Source organism: Silurus aristotelis (genome assembly GCF_946808225.1).
Source record: "Silurus aristotelis genome assembly, chromosome: 15".
NCBI lineage: Eukaryota > Metazoa > Chordata > Actinopteri > Siluriformes > Siluridae > Silurus > Silurus aristotelis.
The window spans coordinates 20223501-20233682 of NC_139588.1; the positions used below are offsets into that span (position 1 = coordinate 20223501).

Sequence of the window (10182 nt, forward strand, 5' to 3'; positions counted from 1 at the left end):
TAGTGTATTACCAACAGTAACCTTGAAAACGGTGGTCCCAGCTCTTTTCAGGTCATTGACCAGCTCCTCCCGTGTAGTTCTGGGCTGATTTCTCACCTTCCTTAAGATCATTGAGACCCCCACGAGGTGAGATCTTGCATGGAGCCCCAGTCCGAGGGAGATTGACAGTCATGTTTAGCGTCTTCCATTTTCTAATGATTGCTCCAACAGTGGACCTTTTTTCACCAAGCTGCTTGGCAATTTCCCCGTAGCCCTTTCCAGCCTTGTGGCGGTGTACAATTTTGTCTCTAGTATCTTTGGACAGCTCTTTGGTCTTTGCCATGTTAGTAGTTGGATTCTTACTGATTGTATGGGGTGGACAGGTGTCTTTATGCAGCTAACGACCTCAAACAGGTGCATCTAATTTAGGATAATAAATGTAGTGGAGGTGGACATTTTAAAGGCAGACTAACAGGTCTTTGAGGGTCAGAATTCTAGCTGATAGACAGGTGTTCAAATACTTATTTGCAGCTGTATCATACAAATAAATAGTTTAAAAATCATACATTGTGATTTCTGGATTTTTTTTTTAGATTATGTCTCTCACAGTGGATATAGCAGGGTGTTCAAATACTTAATTTCCTCACTGTATATATATATATATATATATATATATATATATATATATATATATATATATATATATATATATATATATATATATATATATATACATATACACACACACACAAATCCAAAACTATAACTAACTAATCCACTAATTTTAGAGTATGCTTGTGGAGATTTGTGCTCATTTGGCCACGAATGTGTTAGTAAAGTCAGGTACTGATGAAGGTGAGATGAGGAGTCCTGGGGTGCAGTCAGCATTCCAATTAACCCCAAAAAATTTTAATAGGGTTGATGTCAGAACCATATTTTCATGAAGCTGGCTTTGTGCACAGGGGCATTGTCATGCTGGAACTGGTTTGGGAAAATTTCATGAAACTGCATCCATTATATACAAGAACAACCACGTTTGGCTGGAAAAGTCAGGTGCCCCAATTTTTTTGTCCATATTGTGTATATATATATATATATATATAAACAACAGCAATGATTTTACAGGATTTAATGTTGGTGCACATCAATCTGGAAAGGGTTATAAGGCCATTTTCAAATTTAAAGTCAATAATCCTACAGTGAGGAACATTATTCCCAAATGGAAAACAATTCAAAACAGTTGCCAATCTTTTCTAAATTCACCCCCAGAGTGGGCTGTGCAATGCTCAGAAGATTTGCCATCTTAGACTCTACATGCCTCGCTTAGCAGTTCATGACAGTACAATAAAAAAAAAAAAAAAAGCTAAAGAAAGGTATGTTTGAGAGAGTTGCCAGGAAAAATCTCTAAAAAGAACACTGCAGCACATCTTAGGTTTCAAAGTTGCAGCTGAACAAACCACAAACCTTCTGGATCAGTGTCCTTTGGACAGAAAAGACCAAAGTAGAGACGTTTGGCCATAATGCACAGCGCCACATTTGGCAAAAACCAAACACAGCATTTCAATACAAACATCTCATACCAAATGTCAAACACTGTGGTGGAGGTGTGTTGACCTGGGCAACCTGCAGTCATTGAACCATCCATGAACTCCTCTGTATACCAAAATATTCTAGAGCCATAAATGATGCCTTCTATTTGAGAGTTAAATCTTAGCTAAATTGCACCAAGCAACAGACAATGATACCAGGCACACCAGCAAACAGAATGGCAGAAAAAGAGCAGAATCAAGGTGTTGCAATGATCCAGTCAAAGTCCAAAGTCCACAGCCCAATTATGAGAGCTGTGCCCAAACAATGCTTCCAAACCTCAATGATCTAAGGCAACACTGTAAAGCAGACTAAGCCAAAATTCCTTTAAAGTGATGCGAGAGACTGATAAAGTTATATAGAACACGATAACTTCCCGTTACTGCTGCTAAAAGTGTGACACAGTGTAATATGTCATGTTGTTTATATGACGTTTTATTGACCCAGTTGTAAGATTTTGATTATATTTTGATTTTATCAATTCCTGCTAGGTAAAAACTCAGAGGGTCAGCTTTTATTTTCATCAGTTTGTTCGTCATTTATCAGGTTTGTTCCGTTTCTGTTTGTGTGCAGCACCTAATAAACAGGCACCACTGTAACATCACCCTGTTATGCCCAGACATTTATTTCCACATTGATCTTTTTGACAGTGAACTTGACATGAATTTACTGGGAAGTCCACTCCTGAGACGAACGGCAGCTGTCTTGAATGGACTTTCTTAAAGAAATTGTTAGGAAACGGCCTTATAACCCTTCCAAGATTCATATGCACCAGCAATTGATTCTGTAAGATCATTGCTGTTTTCTTTCCTCCTTGACCTTTGGTTAACACTCTTAAACTGCTAAAGGCTTTTATTGAGGTGGTTACGATTGCTGAACTTGTTTCTACATACTATCACAATAAATGTAACAAGAAATGGATAGAAATGAAATAACACATCAATTGCTCACAGAAAATCAGCAGACAGAAACAGCATGTTTTATTCTTTTATGTAGTAAACAAGATACAATATGTAATCTGACATGATTATAAAACAAATATCATCAAAGCAGCATTTTCAAACCAAGCATGAAAAATGTTCTATCAATAAATACATTGCTGTTTTATATCACTAATATACACGTGATGTACATAGAATACCGGTTGCTCTTTGAGTTGTTAATAACACAACCATAATAACGCAGAACACGATGAGGGAATTATTTCTACGCACACGACGTCATTTCCTGTATTTTTCTTTTCGCTGTAAATCACACATGATGAAAGACATTGCAGTGAGATATTTTAGGTCATCCTACAGGTCACTCGTGCCCCCAGTAGCCATACCCACTCTGGTACACAGCACACAAGTCCAAGCTGGAAGAAACAACGACAAAACACGTGGCAACACAATTCCCTATTTTAGTGTAGGATCAGTGTGAATAAAATCGAATCATGGCTCTGAATCGTACCTGTAGTGTGTGAGGCCAGTATCCTGTCGTTCTATGTGAGACGCCCAGGGTGGACAGAGCGTGTTTGGCGTAAACATTTGCCCGAGGAACGAACCAACTAGCATCATCCCCCTCGGAGGCCACCTTGCCAGGAAGCAAGCTCTGCACGAACACTCTACGATGGCCGTATTCATAATGCAGGGCACGACTGAAGTGGTCATAGAAAGCCTGGGAAAATATTGAACATAAATCTCAACATTTATAGATGATACAGTGGTTCATTTGTGTCACCGTGTGACGTGATGATCTGATCTCTGACCGTGGATGCAGAGAGCGCAGCTTTCCGAGCACAGGGCCTGGAGCAGCGTCCTGATGAAATATTAACGACTGCGCCTCTCCTCCTCTCAGCCATGCCGGTCAGAGCCAGGCGAGTGATCAGTAAAGCCGAGGATATGCCTGTGTTTAGAACGTGCCATAGCTCGCTCTCGGGGATTTCGTGGAAGTCTCGAGGGGGTTCCAGCGAACAATTCAGGCAGTTTACGACAAACCCGACGTCTTTTCCCTCGATTGCATCTTTGATGGACTTGCAGGCCAAGGCACCGTCACGGAAATCGGCCTCCACTCGGATAATCTCGACTCCATGAGCGTCGGAGATGATCCTGGAAGCGTCGTTTAGACCGTCAGTGGTAATGAGGATGATGCATACGCCATGCCTGGCTAGTTCCTCAGCGTATGCTTTAGCTAGCGCCTCTGATGCACCTGCATGAAGGAGGTTTAAAGAAAGAAGATAATCAGTTCAAATCATCGAGAATAAGTTCTAGTTTATTTTTATAGCGCTTTTCACAATGGACAATGTCTCAAAGCAGCTTTATAGAACCTAAGAATAAAAGTGAATGATGTGTGTTTATGTCTGATGAGCAGCCTGGGGCGACTGTGGAAAGGAAAAACTCCCTTAAATGAAAGAGGAAGAAACCATGAGAGGAACCAGACTCAAAAGGGGAACCCATCCTCATTTGGAATAAGAACCACCATGAGGACCGAAGTGCATGTGGTAAAGGAAAGTCCTTTCTACAGTCTCATTTACATCAACAGTAGATGCCCTTATTCAGAGTGACTTACTTTTTTCTCATTTTTATACAACTTTAAACTCGAACTGAAACAATTCCTCAAGTAATTTAAATGCAAAAATTTGTTTAGTCCATTTACCTACACACGGATCACTGCATTTCCCCACGGACCATTACTACTGACGCACCACCTGCTAAATTCTGGGGCACTCTGGACAGGTCAACACTATGGAAGTTAATCAAGTTTTTTTTCTCACTCTTCCGACTTTTTTTAGCCAATCAGGCAGCGTCACGCCCTCTGTAGTGCCAGAAAGCTTCACACATTGAAAATGAAATGGCCTACAATCACATGGTACCAAACTGAGCCTTCGATACCTGCATCAGCTCTGGAGGAGACGGAACAAGACAGATGAAGCAAAGGAGCCTTATTCATACACCAACAGCTTCAAACTTCAGGCTAACAAAATGTGGGGAAATAAAGTCGCAATTGCGAGAAAAAAGTTAGAATTAACCAATTTTTTTTTTTTTTTTTATGAGACCGAAGTGGACTTTCATACAACACAAGAGATGTTGCAGAATGAAAAATAGAGGGGCGAGGAGAAGATTCAGGCCAAAGAAAATTACAAAGTTTGCAAAGAAAACACAGTACAGTGTGGCTACTTTATTAAAGCAATTTAAAATAGATTTTTTTTTTTTTACTTGAAGCTGTAATTGGTGCCAAAGGTGCTTCAACAAAGTATTGAGCAAAGACTGTGAATACTTACAGTATGTAAATGTGATTTTTTCGTTTGTTTTTTATTTGAAATAAATTTGTAGATTTCAAACAAACTTACTTGACGTTGTCATTATGGGGTATTGTTTGCAGAATTTTAAGAAAGATAATGTATTTAATCCATTTTGGAATAAGACTGTATATATGTACTATAGACAAAAGTATCGGGCTATATATATATTTATATATACTATGGACAAAAGTATGCTCAAATTCATGAATATGAGAATATTGTAAGTCGGTCTGGATAAAGGCGTCTGTCAAATGTCATTAATGACACATATATATACACATTCGCCACTTTATTAGGTACACCTGTCCAACTGCTCGTTAACGCAAATTTCTAATCAGCCAATCACATGGCAGCAACTCAATGCATTTAGGCATGTAGACATGGTCTAGACGATCTGCTGCAGTTCAAACCGAGCGTCAGAATGGGGAAGAAAGGTGACTTTAAACGTGGCATGGTTGTTTGTGCCAGATGGGCTGGTCTGAGTATTTCAGAAAGGGTTTACAGAGAATGGTCCGAAAAAGAGCAAATATCCAGTGAGCGGCAGTTCTGTGAGGGCGCAAATGCCTTGTTGATGCCAGAGGTCAGAGGAGAATGGCCAGACTGGTTCGAGCTGACAAAAAGGCAACAGTAACTCAAATAACCACTCCTTACAACCGAGGCATGCAGAAGAGTATCTCTGAACGCACAGCACGTCGGACCTTGAGGCAGATGGGCTACAGCAGCAGCAGACCACACCGGGTGCCACTCCTGACAGCTAGGAACAGGAAACTGAGGCTACAATTCGCACAGGCTCACCAAAATTGGACAATGGAAGATTGGAAAAACGTTGCCTGGTCTGATGAGTCTCGATTTCTGCTGCAACATTCGGATGGTAGGGTCTGAATTTGGCATCAACAACATGAAAGCATGGATCCATCCTGCCTTGTATCAACGGTTCAGGCTGGTGGTGGTGGTGTAATGGTGTGGGGGATATTTTCTTGGCACACTTTGGGCCCATTAGTACCAATTAAGCATCGTGTCAATGCCACAGCCTACCTGAGTATTGTTGCTGACCATGTCCATCACTTTATGACCACGGTGTACCCATCTTCTGTTGGCTACTTCCAGCAGGATAACTTGCCATGTCATAAAGCGTGAATCATCTCAGACTGGTTTCTTGAACATGACAATGAGTTCACTGTACTCAAATGGCCTCCACAGTCAACAGATCTAAATCCAATAGAGCACCTTTGGGATGTGGTGGAACGGGAGATACGCATCATGGATGTGCAGCCGACAAATCTGCAGCAACTGCGTGATGCTATCATGTCAATATGGACCAAAATCTCTGAGGAATGTTTCCAGTACCTTGTTGAATCTATGCCACGAAGGATTAAGGCAGTTCTGAAGGCAAAAGGGGGTCCAACCCAGTACTAGTAAGGTGTACCTAGTAAAGTATATATAAACACTCACCGGCCACTATATATCTAAATATATATATATATATATATATATATATATATATATATATATATATATATATATATATATGTCATTAATGTCATTAATGACATTTGACAGACGCCTTTATCCAGACCGACTTACAATATTCTCATATTCATGAATCGGAGCTGTTGAGGGTTAGGGGCCTTGCTCAAGGGCCCAGCAGTGGAAGCTTAGTGGTGATGGGATTTCAACTCATGACCTTCTGATCAGAAGTCTAACCACCTTAACCATTGAAACCGACTCACCATTAATGATGGCCCATTTTCCATATCTATGCACAAGATCTGTGGAGTCAGCCAGACGAGGGATGAAGTGAAGCCTTACTAGACTATAGCAGTCCATCATCAGTCTTACAGCTTTGCTTGCTGTATAAAGTGCACCCACTAAAGCAAGCGTTTCTACATAGCAGCTGCAAGATCGGGATATTTCTCTATACAATAACGGGAAACTATCCACCGCAGCCATGATTATTCTTTGCCAAATGCAGCAAATCTGAACGTATTCTTATTTATTTTTCTCTTTCTGATGCCTTCAAAATGATCCAAAAACTCAAACCCGGAAGTAAAATCTTCACTCAAAAAAACAAAACAAAACAAAAAACACGTGACCGCCTTAAAGGGCCAGTCCTCATATTCTGAGATGATCCTCATCGCTTTGTTTTAGTCACTTATTTCAAACACAGACACCTAAATCTATATTGCTTTTATCATAAGATAATCACTTTTCAACCTGGTTTTCCGTCAATGAAATCTGCTTCCTGGATTCATTCATTCTTCCTGTCTAGCTTGCTGTCTCCATAGAAACGACTTATATAAAGAAAACCAGGCTTTGGGGTGCTGTGTTCTAAATCCATTTCTATTTTTTAGACGAGTGGCCTACATTGGGGTGAAGTACAGGGATTTATGCGCTCTACATAGTGCACTAGATGCGTATTTGGGATTGAGCCGAGAATCCTAGTACAGACTCGGTGTGTTCTTGTTTGAGCCAGGAATGCGTTTTTCCACTGGTCACTAACGGAATATTCTGGAATAAAATGAAATTTTATTTTTATTTTTATGAAACAGGTAAACGCTGTGCTTATGCATGAACCGCTATGTTTAAGAAAGCTGGCAAGTTATATAAGCATTTAAGTGTGATTTGGGTTTAGCTAGCTGGCTGATTTAGCTAAAAATGCAGCTAAAATATTATTATTCATTTAATTTTTTCATGTATCTGTTTGTATAATTTAATATGCAATCCTTTTATTTAAGGGAAAAAAAGATACACTGCTGAATAATCAGGTATTGCACTGGGTCTAGAAGTAGTTCCGGCTACTTGGCAAATCACATGTGTGTATTAATGCGTGTGTAGCGTTTCTAAGGCGTATCTCGAATCTTATTGGTCAGAAAGTGCGCATTCTTATTGTATAGCAACAAAGTAGTTCCGATTGTAACACCATGTTGTCATCATTTTTGTGACTTGGTTGTTCAAAATGAACGGATCTTTTTCTTAAATTTTTAATAAGCAGATCCCCCAACACGTCTACATGCACTAACATTGACTATAGTTCTAATAATGAAAATATGACAATGTAGCTAAGGACCAATTATGATGAACAGAATGACCGTCACCTTTCACATCTTCTGGTTAGTTCATTTGTCTCGTGACTTTCATAATTATTATAACAATAATGTCAAGATTTAGACAAAAAAAAACAACCCGATCTATTGCTTTGTGTCGTGTCTATGGGAGTCACGTAATAAAAGACCGAACGACTCGGACCAGAGGACTCATGAAACAAACTACTCAATTCTGTTTCCTGTGTAATGCACTGCATAGCGCTTTTAGGAGTCACATGATAAAAGAACGAATGACTCGGACTAGAAGAGTCGAGAGATGAACTACTCGAACCTACGGAGATTTTTGCGATGTCCAGTAGAAAATGAACGAATCACTTTTTGAGATGACTCGTTCTTCTGAGTCACATTAAAGACTCGTTGAAAATGAACGAATCGTTCGGGAAGGACACCTCACTATTCCTCAGAGACGTGCGGTCAGCAAAGGCAGTGATGAAGCAGTGACGAGTCAGTGATGAGGCAGTAATAAGATAGTGACGAGGCAGTGATGAGACAGTAATGATGTAGTGACAAGGCAGTGATGAGACAGTGATGAAGCAGTGATGACACAGTGATGAAGCAGTGACGAGTCAGTGATGATGCAGTGATAAGGCAGTGATGAAGCAGTGACGAGTCAGTAATATGGCAGTGATGAGACAGTGACGAGGCAGTGATGAGGCAGTGATGAAGCAGGGATGAGGCAGTAATGAGCCAGTGATGAAGCAGGGATGAGGCAGTGACGAGGCAGTGACGAGACAGTGATGAATCAGTGACGAGTCAGTGATGAGGCAGTGATGAGAAAAGTTTTCAGTCTTAAAAAATTGTAGTTACAATGAGTATTTTTGTGAGTGTTTTTTTTTCATGTAGCTGTGTTTATCTGAAAAATAAAATAAATACTTCAGCTCTTATGTGTAAAAGACCCTCGATATTGTTTCCCTGCACATCATACGCAGCAAATTTCCCATTTCTGCAGAATAAATACAGATATTTTCACACGAAGCTCTTGAAGAGGAGTGAATCGCACCTCCTGCTGAAGCCATGTCGCAGTTTTTCTCCTCGGAGGACGAGGCCGAGCTCCAGTCCCTGCTCAGACAGCTTTTGAAAAGCGTGCGAGAGCGAATCGCCAACGCGCCTTCGGTGGAAAGCGTCGAGGAGATCCTGCTTCACCTGGAGGAGACCGACAAGAACTTCCACAAGTACGGTGAATTTTTCTTTGTAGTCTTTCTGTGACCCTCTTAAAAAACCTAATCACAAATCCGAACGATGCTTCTTTTGGATATGTTGCAGTTATGAGTTTGTGAAGTATCTGCGTCAGTACGTGGAGAGCAGCCTGGGGGCCGTTATCGAGGAGGAAACGGAGAGCTGTTCCAAGGGCGAAGGGCACGGCGCCGGGTCCGGGTCCGGGTCCGGCCAGGACACGCTGGTCCATGCCGTGACTAGAAGAACCAGAGAATCTGCACAGTACGTTGCTCTTGTACATCTACTTTGGGTGTTTGATCATTATAAACGGGTGACGTGGTGACGATGATGTGTGATAGATATAAGCAGATGATGCAGACCTTAAAGCAGGCCATGACGGCGATCGTGGAGTCGCTGCTTAACAAATTCGAGGAGGATCAGCTGAAGAACGAGGAGACGTGCGTCACCAATCCACGCGAGCCCTCGAGCAGCCATTACACGGACAACTGCTCTGACAGCGACTCCTCTTTAAACCAGGTGATACAGATCGCATCATTCAATCGTGCGTGGAGGGAAAATATAAAACATTTTCTCTTCTTTATCGAACTGTAGCCTTCATACCATCGTCGAGTCGTTTACAAACAAATCTTTAATGCGACTCAAAGAGGGATTCGTTCATTTTCTACCGGACGCACATGAGCAAAGCATCTCAAAGATCTCCATATGTCACGCGCATAAGCATACGTGCTTTCTTTCTTTCTTTCTTTCTTTCTTTCTTTCTTTCTTTCTTTCTTTCTTTCTTTCTTTCTTTCTTTCTTTCTTTTTGTCTGATTTTCATTCTTTTTGGGTTATTTCTTTCTTTCTTTCTTTCTTTCTTTCTTTCTTTCTTTCTTTCTTTCTTTCTTTTTTTCTTTCTTTCTTTCTTTCTTTCTTTCTTTCTTTCTTTCTTTCTTTCTTTCTTTCTTTCTTTCTTATTGTAATTTTTCTTTCTTTCTTTCTTTCTTTCTTTCTTTCTTTCTTTCTTTCTTTCTTTCTTTCTTTCTTTCTTTCTTTCTTTCTTTCTTTCTTTTTGTC

At 40.5% G+C, this 10182-nt stretch overlaps 2 protein-coding genes across 3 annotated transcripts in view; one reads left to right on the forward strand and one right to left on the reverse strand.

Annotated features, from left to right (window-relative positions):
* Positions 1-2525: 2525 nt before the first annotated feature.
* Positions 2526-7152, reverse strand: hsdl1 (hydroxysteroid dehydrogenase like 1). Its single transcript, XM_083562555.1, has 4 exons — positions 6580-7152; positions 3317-3756; positions 3019-3225; positions 2526-2923 (listed from the first exon to the last, which is right to left on the reverse strand). The coding sequence occupies exons 1-4, from the start codon at positions 6797-6799 to the stop codon at positions 2852-2854; spliced, it is 939 nt and encodes a 312-aa protein (XP_083418681.1). The 5' UTR covers positions 6800-7152; the 3' UTR covers positions 2526-2851.
* Positions 7153-7255: 103 nt separating this feature from the next.
* The window catches only part of tbc1d32 (TBC1 domain family, member 32), a 72814-nt gene continuing 69887 nt past the window's right edge, over positions 7256-10182 (forward strand). Inside the window, exons 1-4 of one of the 2 annotated variants that reach the window (XM_083562431.1) lie at positions 7256-7398; positions 8914-9125; positions 9217-9390; positions 9468-9645. In XM_083562431.1, coding sequence (XP_083418557.1) covers positions 8968-9125; positions 9217-9390; positions 9468-9645 — 510 coding nt within the window. In that variant the 5' untranslated portion in view covers positions 7256-7398; positions 8914-8967. The remainder of the gene's footprint in view (positions 7399-8913; positions 9126-9216; positions 9391-9467; positions 9646-10182) is intronic. The other variant, XM_083562432.1, reaches the window with a different exon arrangement.